The sequence below is a fragment of the Aotus nancymaae genome, unplaced genomic scaffold (genome assembly GCF_030222135.1).
Source record: "Aotus nancymaae isolate 86718 unplaced genomic scaffold, 86718_ANA_hifiasm-v0.15.2.pri h1tg000036l, whole genome shotgun sequence".
In the NCBI taxonomy this organism is placed as follows: domain Eukaryota; kingdom Metazoa; phylum Chordata; class Mammalia; order Primates; family Aotidae; genus Aotus; species Aotus nancymaae.
In genome coordinates, this window is record NW_026988450.1 from 11,655,830 (window position 1) to 11,671,513 (window position 15,684).

Consider the following 15,684-nt stretch of genomic DNA (forward strand, 5'->3'; position numbering starts at 1 on the left):
TCTCCAAAATGTACCACCTCAGAATTTTTCTTCTTAACTAATACTCTTCTCTCAGTGATCCACTGGCCTATTTCCTCACCTCCTGTAAACCTGCACTTAAATCTCACCTTGTCAATGAGAGACTACCTGGTTTAATAACACACCTTCCTCCTCTAACTCCAGCATTTCAGGTCCTACATCGTTGCCCTGCTCTGCTTTTTCTTTTTACCATACCATTTAACACCCTGCAACTGATCTTTCTGTTTCTCTTTCTCCCTCTCCTGTATCCGCATACACATTTGTGCATACATGTTGGGGGAAAAAAACAAGTTTATAGTCTCTTTCTTCCCATTCCACAAGTTTGTGAGCCTTTGTCTTGGCACTGGTGATCCATGTGGCTAATGCTGAAAATGAATAGATAATAAACCACTATTGCTATGTCTATTTATACTTTAAACTCCCTAAAAGCACGACTTGAGGGTCACATTTCTGTTATGGGAGAGCCTATAAAACATGATACAATTAATAAAAATGATAGCTTTATTTGAGGGTTTTCTTGTTCTACACACTGTGCTTTTTGAGTGGTGATGGTTGTCTGTAAGAGTCAGTATGTGGGATGGTAAGATGGGGTTGAAAAAAGAAAAAGGGGAAAAAAAGTCAGTGTCCAACTAGAGAAGCAGCACAAGTAGGATATATGTGCGCATGTGATTAGGCAAATAGAGATGGGGGTTGAGATTGAAATTGATTGGTTTATTTGGTTGATGTGATTGTGGGGGCTGAACAAGGATGTCTGAAATCATCAGGACAGGCTATAACCCACAGGTGTGGCTAAAGTTGCTGTCCACAGGTGGAATTATTTCTTCTCTCTGGCAAGTCCTTGTTGCACTTTTAGAAAGTCAATCGACTGTGGATTTTTATTACATGTATGATGCCTTCACAGCAACACCTAGTTTAGTGTTTGACTGAATAACTAGGGTAGGGCCTACACAAACTGATGCATTAAAGACCGTCATTTTGTTGTTTTCATTTTTATTGAAATATATTATGCACGCAGAAAAACGCATATGTCCTGGTGTACAGCTCAAATAATTGTTATAAACTAGACACACTCGGGTAACCAGTAGTGTACAGGATCCCTTTTATATCTGTATATTTCGTTTGCTGCTTATAACAATTCACTGAGATGTGGAGATTTCCTCCATTTTATAGATGAGGATTCTGAAGCTCAAAAAGGTCAAGTACCCTGTGTTACAGCTAATAAGTGACAGAGCTGGAATTCTAATCAGGATTTTGAGGCATATATAAAGTATTATGGGAGCCCAAGGCTAAAATTGATTGATTCATTGGCATATGTGATTGTGGGGGCTAAACTATTAGTTCCGCTTGAGGATTGGTAGATTTTTGGAACAGGAATGTTCTACCAAAGCAGGTGTACAAAGCCTTGAGTTGAGTCTTAAAGCATGAATTTAAATTTGCCAGGGAGTGAAAAGTTCCTTGGTAAAAGGTACCAGCAAACAATATGATACCATTTCAAGGGACAAGAGATGGTTTGTTGTTGATAGCTATAGAGTCTTTAGACTATGCTGTCATAGTATTAATCTGTTAGAGTAATAATTTTCAGCTCAGAAAGGACCTTGTGTACTATTTTGAAGAGCTTGAATTTTTATATTTTAGTTAAAATAACATGAGAGTGAGTTAATTGTGTCTGCACTTTAGCAAATATTTCCACAGTGGTTTGTAAACTAGATTAGAAAGGCTGAAGGCAGGAAGATTTGGTTCTTAGTGAGAACTAGAACTAGAGCATTAATGATTCAGAGGAAGGTAGAGCATGGAATTTATGAAGACTTTCAGAGAGAATTGATGAGATTGATGAACCATTAGAGCTGGTCGATGAAAGAAGAGGGGTAATTAAGGATGATTCCAAGTTTCTTTGAAGTGTGAACCATTGGGAAACAATTCCAGAGATTAGGAAATACTGAAGGAGAGCTGAGTTTTGGTCTGTTGTATCATGGTTAGGGTGAATCACAGGTTGATTGGGAGGATGATGAACAAGAGAATGAAAAAGAATGAATTTGGCTTTGGAAGTTTGAGTTTCAGAGCTGAAGGTATTGAAGTGTGAATGTTTAGTAGGCAGTTGGAAATAATTGGAGTGAAGTTAAGGTGGTGGCTAGAGATGGATTTGATAATCACTGGCTAATTTACAGAAGTAGATGGAGGCCACAGGACTGGATTAGTCCTCTCAAGTGAAAAGTAATGAAAGTTAGAGTGGAGAGTGGTAGGGAAGACCCTACAGTATTTTCAGAGTTGCATGGAAGAAGAGGAGTTGGTTGTCGTAGAATTAACACATCAAGGAGATAATAGTCGTAGTCTGACAAAGCCAGAAGAGATTATTTTTTAAGGAGGTTGTAGGCTGATATATTATATAGATATAGTTTATGGGCACAAATGTATTTATCTTCAATAAATTGTACTGGGAAAACTGGATAGCTATATACAGAAATAAATTAGACCCCTGTCTCTCACCATGTACAGAAATCAACTCAAAGTGGATGAAAGATTTTGATCTTTCAAAACTAGACCCAAAACTATAAAACCACTAGAAGAAAATATTGGGAAAATGCTTCAGGACATTGGTCTAGGCAAAGATATTATGAATAAGACTTCAAAAACACTAAAAGCAAACAAAAAGGCAACAAAAGCAAAAGTAGACAACAGGATATCAAACTAAAATCCTTCACAGCAAAGGAAACAATAGAGTGAAGACACGATTTTTTAGAATGGGATAAAATATTTGCGAACTATTTATCTTACTAGGGATTCATATCCAGAATATATAAGGAGCTCAACAGTAAAAACAAAAATAATGTGTTTTTAAAATGAGCAAAGGATCTGAACAGACATTTCTCAAAAGAAGACGCACAAATGGCCATCAAGTGTATGAAAAAACGTTCAGCGTCACTAATCACCAGGGAAATGCAAACCAAAACCACAGTGAGATGACACCTCATCTTAGTTAGAATGACTGTTACCAGAAAGACAAAAAATAACATGCTGGTGAGGATTCAGAGGAAAGAGAATTCTTATACACTGTTGGTAGGAATTTAAATTATGGTCACCAGGAGAAACAGTATCAAGGTTCCTCCAAGAACTAAAAATAAAGCTATCATATGATCCAGCAATCCCACTACTGGGTATTTATCTAAAGGAAAATAAATCATTATATCAAAGTAGTGTTAATATCTGCACTCCCAGGTTTGTTGCAGCACCATTCATAATAGCCAAGATATAGTATCAACCTAAGTGTCCACCAGTGGATGAATGGATAATGAAAATGAAAATGTGGTAAATATACACAATGGATACTGTTTCAACCATAAAATACGATGAAATCCTGTCATTTGTGGCAACATGGATGAGACTGGAGGACATTATGTAAAGTGAAATAAGTCAGGTCAGAAAAGTAAATACTGCATGTTCTCGTATCCACAATAAGTAATAGCTTAAAAAGTTGAGCTCATAAAGGCAGAGAGTAGAATTGTGGGTATTAGAGGCTGGGCAGGGTAGGGGAAAGGTGAGGATAGGGAGTGGTTGGGTAAAAGGTACAAAATTATAGCAGGAGCAAGTTATCCTGTTCTATAGTACTATAGGGTGACTATAATTAATAACTTATCGTATATTTTCAAATAGCTGTAAGAGAGGATTTTTGAATGTTACCAACAGACATAAAATGATAAATGTTTGAGGTGAACAGATATGCTAATTACCCTGATTTGATCATTACACATTGTATACATGTATGGAAATATCACTGTCCCATAAATAAGCACAATTATATGTCAATTAAAAATTAAAAAAGAAATTTTTTTTAAGAACATGGAAACTAGATGTAGTGACATATGCCTATAGTCCCAGCTACTTGAGAGGCTAAAGTTGTAGGATCTCTTGAGCTCAAGAGTTTGTGGCCAACCTGGGCAACATAATGAGACCCTACCTCTTCCAAAAAAAAAAAAAAAAGAAGAAGAATATGGAATCCTGAAAGTATTTAACCAGCACTTAGTCAGAATGGGATTAATATTACTAGAGTGATACATATTCTTTTGTGAGATGGGAAAGGGTTTTCTGGTTCTTCTATTATTTAAATGATTACCAAACTCTTAGATGATTCTTGAAGTCCCACAAGAAAACTTGTGATTTCTAACTATATGTATTTTTTCTATACCATGTGGAAAAATTGGGGATGTTAAATAACTGAAGATGTGTATCTCAATTACCTATTTTCAACTTTTGCACCTTTTAAAAAATAATTTTTCTTTCATGCTAGGTTTTGGACATAGAGCAAACTCCTTTGGTATGCTTGGTAACCAACTCTTTTAACTTAGAAAAACTGTTGTTTTGTTTTCTGTCCTACACCTGAAAGTCTGTTCAAAAGAGTTAAAAATTGGATAAAATGAGTTTGACTTTGGGCCTTTTGTAATATAACAAAGAAGAAAATTATAAGATCACATGTTTTGAAATTCCAGTTTCTTTTCACTGTCATTTCCTCAGAAAAATTTTCTCCGTCCTGGCCAGGCATGGTGGCTCACACCTGTAATCCTAGCACTTTGATAGGCTGAGGGGGATGGTTCACCTGAGGTCAAGAGTTTGAGACCAGCCTGGCCAGCATAGCGAAACCCCGTCCCTACTAAAAATACAAAGATTAACCAGGCCTGCTGGTGTGCGCCTGTAATCTCAGCTACTTGGGAGGCTGAGACAGGAGAATTGCTTAAACCTGGGAGGCAGAGGTTGCAGTGAGCCAAAATCATGCCATTGCACTTCAGCCTGGGTGACAGAGCAAAACTCTTTCTCAAAACAAAAACAAAGATTTTCTCCATCCCTTTTGTCTAAATTAAGTCTCATTTGTTTGTTTTTTGAGACAGAGTCTCACTCTGTTATGCTGGCTGGATGGCAGTGGTGTAATCATAGTAGCCTTGAACTCCTAGACCCAGACTATCCTCCCACCTCCGCTTCTCAAGTAGACTGGAACTACAGATGCGTACCACCACACCCATCTTTTTGGGTGTTGTTTTGGTCTCTTTGTTTTAAAAGAGAGTGTCTCTCTATTATTGCCCATGGTGGTCTTGAACTCCTGGGCTCAAGGCCTACCTTGGCCTCCCAAAGTGCTGGGATTACAAGCATGAGCCACAACACCAAGTTTGTTACCCTTTCTCATAGCACTTTATTTTCTTTCAAATGAGTCATAATTATTTCAGATTATTCATATATAGTATATTATTTCAGTATTCATTTTGTTTAATTTCTCCACCTGTACTAGACTGTGAGCCCCATACACAGGAACCATGTTGGTTTTCAGCACTACTGTATTTTTCAAGTCCTAGTGCAGTGAATACTTAGTATTCAATAAAGACTGAGTGAATGATTGAATGAATGAATGGTGACTGTCTTTAGTATTTTGTAGAAGTGCAGGATGCTATCAATTAAGCAGCCGTTGTCTAGTGTGAGGATGAGGAAATGTTTCTTAGAGGACTTGAAATTGAAAATGAGTAAGAAGCGGGTATGGTGTTCAGTATCAAGTTTTCCTTAGAGGGCAAGTAGGATGAATATAGAAAATTTTCCTTTGAATTTGGAAATGTGGGAATTGTTCATGACCTTAATGGGTTCAACTTTAGTAGAGTGAAGGAATGCAATTCAGATTACATTTGCTTATGAAATGAATTAGCAAGAAAACAGAGTAAGGAGCTTTTCCCAGAAACGTAGATCTTAGACATGAGATCTACAGTTGCACAAAAAACAAAAGTGCATAAAAATAGTACTGTAGTAGAGGCTACCAGGAGGATCTGGTTAGTTGTCTTCTACAAGTTTATCTGCCACCTTTATCTTTCGCATGGAAATATTAAATGAATAAGAAAGGGCAAAAAGGTACTTTAGATTGGTTTACAACTTCCACCTAAATCATCAGTCCTCTTATTTTGCAGGAAATTAGAGTACTGAGGAAATCATGGTAGATTATTCACAGTGTGCCAGAAACCCTGGCTGCCTCCTTTCCATGTGCTTTTTGTAAAGTATCTTAATTTCTGTGAATTTTGTCACTTACTTGTATTTTTTTTAACTTTCAGGTGTTGGTAAATCATGCTTATTGCTACAGTTTACAGACAAGAGGTTTCAGCCAGTGCATGACCTTACTATTGGTAAGTTTTATAAAAAGGATGAGAAGCATTAAAAGATTTGGATAGTTTAAGTGGAAAATGCTAGAAAGTCCATTCTATTAGTGATGCTGCTAAAATTAGTGAAACTGAATTTATTGTTATGTAGTTCAGTCTGTCACTTTTTTTGTGTGTGGGGGGGAGTCGGAGTCTTGCTCTGTCACACGGACTGGAGTGCAGTGGCACAATCTCTCATTGCAACCTCCGCCTCCCAGGTTCAAGTGATTATCCTACCTCAGCTTCCCAAGTAGCTGGGATTACAGGGACCTGCCACCACATGCCCAGTAATTTTTGTATTTTTAGTAGAGATGAGGTTTCACCATGTTGGCTAGGCTGGTCTCAAACTCCTGACCTTGTGATCTACTTCCCAAAGTGCTGGGATTACAGGCGTGAGCCACCGCGCCCGGCCGTCTATGTCACTTTTTAAAACATAATGTGTAGTAAAAATAAATACTACCCAACTTTGTAAAAGTGGGTAGCATGCTGAAAGACCTTAGTTTTTAAGATTTCAGTTGTAATTAAAAGTGAAACAAGAGACAGTATCCCATCATGGTAAGAGCAGAAACTTTGAATCAGCTTTGGAAGTTGAATCAAGTCTCTGCTACTAACTTGCTGTGCAAGCCACTTCCCCATTTCATGTCTCAGTTTCTCTTTCTGTTCAGTGAGAATAGTAGTAGCACCAATCACATGAAGTTATTGTGAGCAGTAAGTGAGTTAATAAATGTAAAGCATTAAAGTGCCTGGCAATGTGGAAAGTGCTCTAGACTTTCATAACTATTAACTGAGAAAAAGTACCACTAGGCATTTTGTATTTTCTTCAGTTGTAAAGAGTAAATGAAATGGTTACTGGTAAGAAATAGTCAACAAATATTATCTGCTGTTATTTAAAATAGTGATACTGTGACGTGTTAAAAGCCCCAAAACTGCATACCTCGACCATACCTCTGTAACCCTAATGTGACAGGCAAGCAGTCCAAACCCACGCCATCTTGGCCCCCGCGACTTGTAGTAAGTAACTAAGGCCTGTAATTTCCACCCTCCCCAGGCAATGTGTAAACTAATGCTTATCTTGACTTCTGTGAACCACTTAAGTAACAATCGGAATGCCCAAAGTCCCCTTGCCCTCGAAATGTCCGAAGCCCCTCACCCCTACCCCTGCCCAGGAGGTGGTTTATGAGCATAAAAGGTCTTTGCACCCTCCTTTCGGGGCCATGGGTTGGAGAGACGTGAGTCCTCCGTGGCCGCCGGCAATAAAGACCCTGCAATTTGGCATACTTTTGTCCTGGTGTTGATTTTCTATGCTTGCTCTGGTACAACAATACATTCATTTTATTAATATGCAAAGGAAAAAATTAAGATGAGTGAAAAGCTAAAAACTTAAGGTAATCTTACTATTTAGGGTTCTTGTTTAAAAATTATATTTATATTCTGAAAGCTGAAGAATCTAGCTAGATTGTTCTGTGGCTATAGCCGATAAACAACTAGAAATTAGTCCAATATGAAGAAAAAAGATAATTGGAAATCTAGTCATTCTTTACAACGAATTGTTTAATGAATCTTTTTAGACACTAACTGCTTATTTTCTGTTGACATTATTAACTTACCATTTGTAGCATGTTGATCCTTATGCCCTGTGTGTTTTTAAAATACCAAATCAAAGATAGAGCTCATGAATCAAATTATTAATAGTTTTCAACCAAGCTATAGGTATAATACTTTGTGGATATATTGAAATCTTTTGTTAGCAACTACTGTCATTAAGACTATCCATTTTCTATTCTAATTTTGATAGTTTCAAGTGTATACAATAATTATGGGTAAAACAGGTAATATGGGTAAAACAGGTAATATTGTTTCATGCTGCTCCTGATAACTTTGTTTTAACATTTTCTTTTGTTTTTTGAGATAAGGTCTCATTTTGTAGACTAGGATGGAGTGCAGTGCTACAATCCCTGCTCACTGCAGCCACAAAATCTGTCCCATGTAATCTTCCCACCTCAGCCTCCCAGGTAGCTGGGTCTACAGGCGTGTGCTACCACACCTGGCTAATTTTTTGTATTTTTGGTAGAGACAGGGTTTTGCCATGTTGCCCAGGCTGGTCTCAAACTCCTGGGCTCAGTCAATCTACCTGCCTTGGCCTCCCAAAGTGCTGGGATTACAGGTGTTAGCCACTGTGTGCGCCTGTTTAACTTTAATGAGCTTTCTTCCCTGCCCCTCCATAGGATTTGCTCTTTGCTTAATAGGTTTGAAACTACAACTTCTTAGGCATGACTCAGTTCTAAGACAACTAGCAAAACAGTTGTTTTCAGTATAGAATACTAAACAACAGTGTTCTTCCTTTTCCTTGAGTCTTGTGTGTAAATAAGTTAGTATGGCACACCAAGTGGAGAGATTGGACCTGAGCCTGCTGTCGGAAGTTGGCATAGGCCAAGCTTGTCCAAACCTCGGACGGCATGCAGCCCAGGACAGTTTAGAATGAGGCCCAACACAAATTTGTAAATTTTCTTAAAACATTATGAGATTTTTTTGTTTTCTTTCTTTCTTTTTTTTTTAAATCTCATCAGCTGTCAGTGTTAGTGTGTTTTATGTGTGGCCCAAGACAGTTCGTCTTCTTCCCTTTGCCCAGAGAAGCCAAAAGATCAGACACCTCTGCTATAGGCTATACTTGTGGGGAGAGATGAAGGAGTAGACTTGAGAGTTGTTTGGAAAACTGTAACTCATATAAATTACCAGCCGGCTTCACACTAGGTTTGCTAATGGTGGGCACCGGGAAATAGGAGGCTGAAAGAGAAGAAAAGCCAAGGATCTTTTTCTCCTCGGGTCCACTGTGTGTTCTCCATTCCTCTGGCTCCAGCCCTTGCCTGGCAGGCCCAAGTGGTCTGGTTCCTGAGCTCTGATAACCTATTTCTCTCTTGTCTTTCCAGCCTAGGGGTGGTAGCAGCTTCCTGCTATTTGTAATCTCCGGGTTTATTCCCCATCTCCTTTGGGTTTTGGGGGGCTCTTTCTTTACTGTAACCAAGTCCCTACATTTAATTCCCTATGTCCTGTGTACTTAAGTGTGGTTTCTCTTTTTCTGGTTGCACTGACTGGCATACCATTTTTTTCTTTGTAACTTTTACAGTTGGTTGTAAATGACAAAAATCTACCTAGATGGGTTTAAATAAAAGGACAGTTTATTATTTTAATATTCAGGTGTGTCTCAGAACCTGAGGGCAGGGAGCCAGCTGGGTCAGCCTGGAACCAGAGCTTAGAGCTCTTAAGGAGGGAACACGGGAAGTTCTGTTTCTCAGTCTCTCATCCTTCCCTCATTGTCTCCCATTCTCTTCTAATGCCTGTTTCATTTTTCTCTGGCCTGTTGACCATTGTTTTTTATTTCCATATATCCATGATGGGAAATGGACATTGTCAATAGTTCCAAAGTTCATTACCATTCAGGAGAGCAGAGATTCTCTTTAACTCAATTCAGAGTTTTCTAGGCAAGAGAGTTTATGGGCTCAGCTTGGTTCAGGCCCACTTATCTCTTGTTCTGTCCACACTGTTCATGGTCCCCAAATCACTTTCGTACAACATGGTTTCCAAGTTGGTAGTTGTAGGGAGCTGTCTGGGTACTCTATGTAGCCATCACCAGAATTTCCTCACACCTAGGTATTTTAGCTAGTCATCATGTCCTTATCTTCTGTCTCCTGTAATGATACATTCTCTACTCTGTTTATAAACCACTGACTCCTGAGCTCATAATTCTTCTCAGTCTGCCTCTCTTGCTTTCTCTCCTACTTTTCCCTAACACTTATAGACACTACATGCCATCAGGTCTTTGCTGCTTGCTTCTCCCAGAACACAGTACCTTTTTACATCCTCAGTCTTTCTCTTCTCAGAGGATGCCATTGCTTAATACCTCCGCTTATTACAGTTCTTTTCTGAACAACTATCCATATCCCAAACTATAGCCCCCATTTAAAAGAAGTGAGATTTGATACCCACACTTGTGGAGAAATATTGTTAACAAGAAAGGAACAACAATTAAAAAATGCTGAAAAACAGCCAAGTGTGGCGGCTCACACAGTCAGATCACGAGGTCAAGAGATCGAGACCATTCTGGCCAACATGGTGAAACCCTGTCTCTACTAAAAATACAAAAATTAGCTGGGCATGGTGGTGCGCACCTGTAGTCCCAGCTACTCGGGAGGCTGAGGCTGGAGAATCACCTGAACCTGGGAGTGAGAGGTTGCATAAGCCGAGATCGCACCACTGCACTCCAGCCTCAGTGACAGCGTGAGACTCCATCTCAAAAACAAAACAAAACAAAACTGAAAAACAGACAACGTAGAGTAACTGTATAGGCACAGAGTTTCAACATAATGCTCAACACCAGTATGGATTCCTAGTAGCTCATGCATTGGAACTTCGTTGTTCATAATCAGGATCAGTCCTCCTAAAAAGGCAAAGTAAATTTTATGGAGGATGAATGTAGGAAGCCCCGTCTTTTTACCTGCTGTGTGTTAAGGGAAACTATATAAATAGTTTCCTATTTATATAGTTTCCAATGTACATTTATAAATAGATTGTTTTTTGTTGGGGTCATAGTCCATCCATGGCTTATGGTTGGACTATGTCCAACAGCCTGTTATTATAGAATGAAGATGGTAGCTATCATAAACTATTTTTTAATCGAAATTTTATTTTAGATCTATAAAGTGAATGTAAATGTACTCTGTACATTAACTATGCCGAGTCAATATTTAAGATGCTTCAGAATATTTGAGTCAATGAAACTTTAAAAAAAATACATTTATCTGAAGCAAACAGTGACTACCTGGCTCTGACAGATGGCCCTTTCTCACAGGGGCTGTCATCATTAGTCATGTGGGTAGTTTAGACATTCTAGTGCATAATATGGAATAATAATTATACCTGACAAATACTGTATGCCAGGTACTATTCTATTTTATATGTACTCATCCTTTTAATCTTAAAAAAACTCATGAGATAGATATTATAAATATCATTTTGCAGATGAGAAAACTAAGATAAAGAAGGGGCTTAACTTGCACAGGGTCACAGAACCTAGTAGATGTTGATTATGAATGCTCAATAAATGATGCAAGGATGATAACGATCTAGAGACAATTGGAATGTGTACCTATTCAGAGTATTTGATTCTGGAAGGCTGGAAGTGAATAACATCTCTGAAAAAATAAGCATCACTCTCTGACAGTGTCAGGTAAATGAAATCTTGAGTTTGACTTCATAGAAATTTATCTGGCAGCCAAATTGGCTGTTAATTGAAAATGGATCTGGGAAGAGAGCCTCAAAGGCATAGGGAATAACAATTTATCACATATAAAAAAGAGAAGGAAACCTTTCTAAATGGGCTTCTTAAGCATGTATACATCTAAGGAAAAGGATTTTAAAATGTTAATATTCCAGAAGAGAAATCAAGTTTTTGGTTTCTGTGTTTGTTTCTGAGGCTTCCAAGAGACTAGGACTCAGTATTTTCATCCACATAGAATTAAAGGGTAAAGCCTACATTGGACCCAGTTGTGAGAAGGTAATTGGGAAAGAGTTATATTTCTGAAGCTGAAATTAAAGTGTGTTTGTTTTTGTTTCATTGGATAGGAAAACAAAAATCATAGTTTTTCAGTAACCAACAACACTTGTCAATTTTTCCTTTTAAGAAGTGTATTTTTTTTCCCACCACCATTTTTTAATCTCATGCCTAAATATAGTACAATAGCCTTTTAACTGGTCTCTTTGCTTCTTGCTTTTTTCTTTTTTAAATTATTCATCCTGACCTGGTTGATAAGTTAAAGTAGTCTATTCTATTATGACATTTCCCTGGTTTAGAAACATTCTTGATTTTCACTTAACAGATTTATTTAAAATTGGATGTATTTTTAGAGACAAAATTTTTGTTTAAAGATTGTAAGCTTCATGATCTCTATCTGCTTACTTTATCTCTTGTTTTGTTTTTTGAGACAAGGTCTCACGCCACCCGATCATGGCTCACTGCAGCCTCAAGTTCCCAGGCTCAAGCAATCCTTCCCCTCTTCAGCCTCTCAAGCAGCTGGGACCACAGGCACATGCCACTATGCTTGGCTGATTTTTTAATTTTTCATAGAGATTGGCTCTCCCTATGTTGCCCAGGCTAGCCTCAAACTCCTGGGCTCAAGCAATCCTCCTATCTCAGCCTCTCAAAGTGTGGGATTATAGGCAACACTGCACCACTGGGCCCAGCTGATCTGCTTAATTTGAATAAAGAGATGAACATACTAAAACCCAATTCTAGCTAAATTAAGCAAAGGGAATATTCTATGTCTGTAGTTGTATATGGAACCTACAGGAGGTTGGAAACTTGGAATTGGGCAGGAACAAAGCATCTTGGAGGCCAGAAAGCAGAAACTGTTAACAGTCATCTTGCAGCGGGGGCAGTTGTGTTAGCTTCTCATCTGCTCAGATGGAGTGGTCACAGGTCAATTTCTGTATCTTTAGCCCTCTGCTCAAGATATCAATTCCAGAGAGGCAGCATCTGCTTGCCGTTGCTAGCCTTGCCTTCCTTACTTGCCCACCATTGGTGTCAGGAGCATTCATGGATCTGTTTCTAGTTCGTAGTTGTTTTTTGTTAATTTTGACATTATGAGCAATGTAGATAGTTTAGGATTGTCCTTAAAAGCCAGCCCATCCTTGACAATGGAAGGAAAAACAATTTTTTTCTCTCTCATTTGTAGGTAGAAACAATAGATTCATGAGAAAGCCTCTACTCTGTCAGATACCTTGCTGACATGTAGAATTTTGTGCTTCAGTACATTCCTTTTCAGTACTGAGTATTTCAAAGGACATCTGTACCATACTTAGCAACTGGTTTCTTCCCTCAACTAATTTCATGTCATTTATGGATTTTTTGTGTATCCCCTCCCTATGGCACAGAACAGATATGAATATATATATACATATAGCTATGTTATAAATCTGTATGCATATGTAGATGGATATATATGTAAACACTGTAATGGTTTTATGTGGCATAATGTTACAATTTTTCATTTTTCAGTCTGATACATCATGACTCCTGGTTCTCTTTTCCCTAGCTTTCCTGTATTTCTAAGCCTGAGAAATGTGAACATCATCTTTCTTGGTATTCATTAGGCCTGTGGGACAGAATAAGTAGCATAAAACCCCACCAGGTTTTATATCATAGGACAAATTACCTTTGTTTTTCACCTTCCTAATCACAGTTGGGGAGTTATGGGAGATGCTAAACTGGAATTCTAACATTGGGCAGTGTGCTCTTCCCTGGAAAACTAGAAGCTGTTTTTCTGCCAGGATGACATTTGGTTTTTGGTGACCATGTGTGTCTTTCCTTCACCCTGACTCTGGTCTAAATACTGATTGAACACACTGTAGGCAGTAATTATTTGTTATAAGAGATATACTACCTTCAGAGTTGTCTTTACAGCTGTTTGCTCTTCTAAAATTATCCCCTATTTTTCTACTACTGTTTTGATGATTGAATGAGTACTTTCCAAAGTTGACAAGTGCAAGTTAAAAGCCAAAGTAGTAAACTTGTAAGTGTAAAGTCTGTATTCTCTTTGCAATCCTATTTCCCCTTGCAATCCTATTTCTTATAAATTGCCTAAAATTATAGTAAGTTGAAAAATGTATGCAGAAAGTTCATTTCAGCTATCACTATTTAGTGAAAATGTGAGAACAACCTAAATCTGTAGGAATAAAATAACAATTTAGTAAATTATCTATACACAAAAGAATATTATGCAAACATCAAAAATAATGGTATATTTTTATGTTTATTGATTTGCAAGGATGTTTGTGATACGGAATAATATCTGTGATATATTATTGAATAAAAAGCAATTGTGGCCTGGTACGGTGGCTCTCGCCTGTAATCCCAGCACTTTGGGAGGCCGAGGCGGGTGGATCACCTGAGGTCAGGAGTTCAAGACCAGCCTGACCAATATCTCTACTAAAAATAGAGAAATAGTAAAACCCTGTCTCTACTAAAAATACAAAAATCAGCCGGACGTGGTGGTGGGCACCTGTAATCCCAGCTACTGGAGAGGCTAAGACAGGAGAATCGCTTGAACCTGGGAGGCGAAAGTTGCAGTGAGCCAAGATCACACCATTGCACTCCAGCCTGGGCGGCAGAGTGAGACTCTGTCTCAAAAAAACAAAAGGCAAATTGCAGAGCAGCATTTTTATGTTCCCATTTATGCAGAATTGTATACTTATTTCTACATGTGTATTTATTCATGGAGCACTGTCTGGGAAGTATATTAAAACATTGGTTATAGCTAATGGCAGATTTGGAGATTTCTTTCCTTACTAATTATCCATGCTGGCACAATACCATGGTATTGAAATATACCTATCCCTTTTAGTGATTTTTATACCACATTAATGTAATTTTTAAGAAATTTTAATATTTAACTTTTGTGATTAATAATTATGGCTCTTGGATCTCTTTTTTAGTCTTTATGTTACTGAGCCTACAAAACATGAAGACCACAGTTGGTTTCTTATTAGTGACTCTGCCAGACTTTAGTATCTTAGTATTTTAATTATGTCCTTAGGTATGACTTATTAGCACCTCTTCCTTAGCTTATGTATTTTCTAAGAGTAGGCACTGCATTTGTTAAAGTCAATCTGTATATCACTTAGCATATCATGTCTTGAAAGTAAACTTTCTGTTTTTAATCCTTGAATGTGAGCCATGTTCTCAATAATTTTGTAACAAATCATTTTCTACTCTATTTAGGTGTAGAGTTCGGTGCTCGAATGATAACTATTGATGGGAAACAGATAAAACTTCAGATATGGGATACGGTAAGTATAGGAAGAATGCACTATATGATCTCAGTAAAGTTGCTTCATAAAAGTACATTGTACGTTTGTTTTGTTTTAATGTTATTATATGCCTGTTATGGTTTGTTAGACACTAACCTGCAGCCATGAGATGAAATGTGCTGGAGAAGATTGGTTTTTCCTATGCACTGTTTTCAATAGATGGGCCCCGGGTGTTGGTGTTAGTGAGCATACCTGAGTGGATGCTTATGTTATGTGGTATTAAATGAAATGCTCTAGAAACTGTGTTTTTAAGAAAAACAATCAGCATGTCTCAAGAACACATAGGAAGTAAAATAAGAATATCAATATTATACAATAACTTATTCTGCAAGCTTATTATTGTATAAGTTTTAGTCCTAACCACTTGAAGTCGTGTTGCTCTTAATCCAGTATCCTAATTCTGTCATTTACCCTTATTTATTGAGTACCTATTACATGCCATACAATACTGTTTTTAATGGTGGTTTCTCATCTGAACCATGGTATTTAGAAAATGATTTGAGTGACTATTTTCTCTATTCTCCCATCCTAGATGCATAAAAGTGAAGTTACTGTATTATATACATTGGGTGCTTTAAGGTAGCAATTTTCAAACCATTTTGTTTCAGAACTGCTTTATACTTCTAAAAATTAATGAAAACCCCCA

The 15,684-nt window shown here is 37.8% G+C and overlaps 1 protein-coding gene across 1 annotated transcript in view; it reads left to right on the forward strand.

Moving 5' to 3' along the window:
- RAB2A (RAB2A, member RAS oncogene family) overlaps positions 1-15,684 on the forward strand; it is an 83,128-nt gene that overhangs the window by 26,350 nt on the left and 41,094 nt on the right. The window contains exons 2-3 of the mRNA XM_012463734.2: positions 6,093-6,164; positions 14,950-15,017. Coding sequence (XP_012319157.1) covers positions 6,093-6,164; positions 14,950-15,017 — 140 coding nt within the window. The remainder of the gene's footprint in view (positions 1-6,092; positions 6,165-14,949; positions 15,018-15,684) is intronic.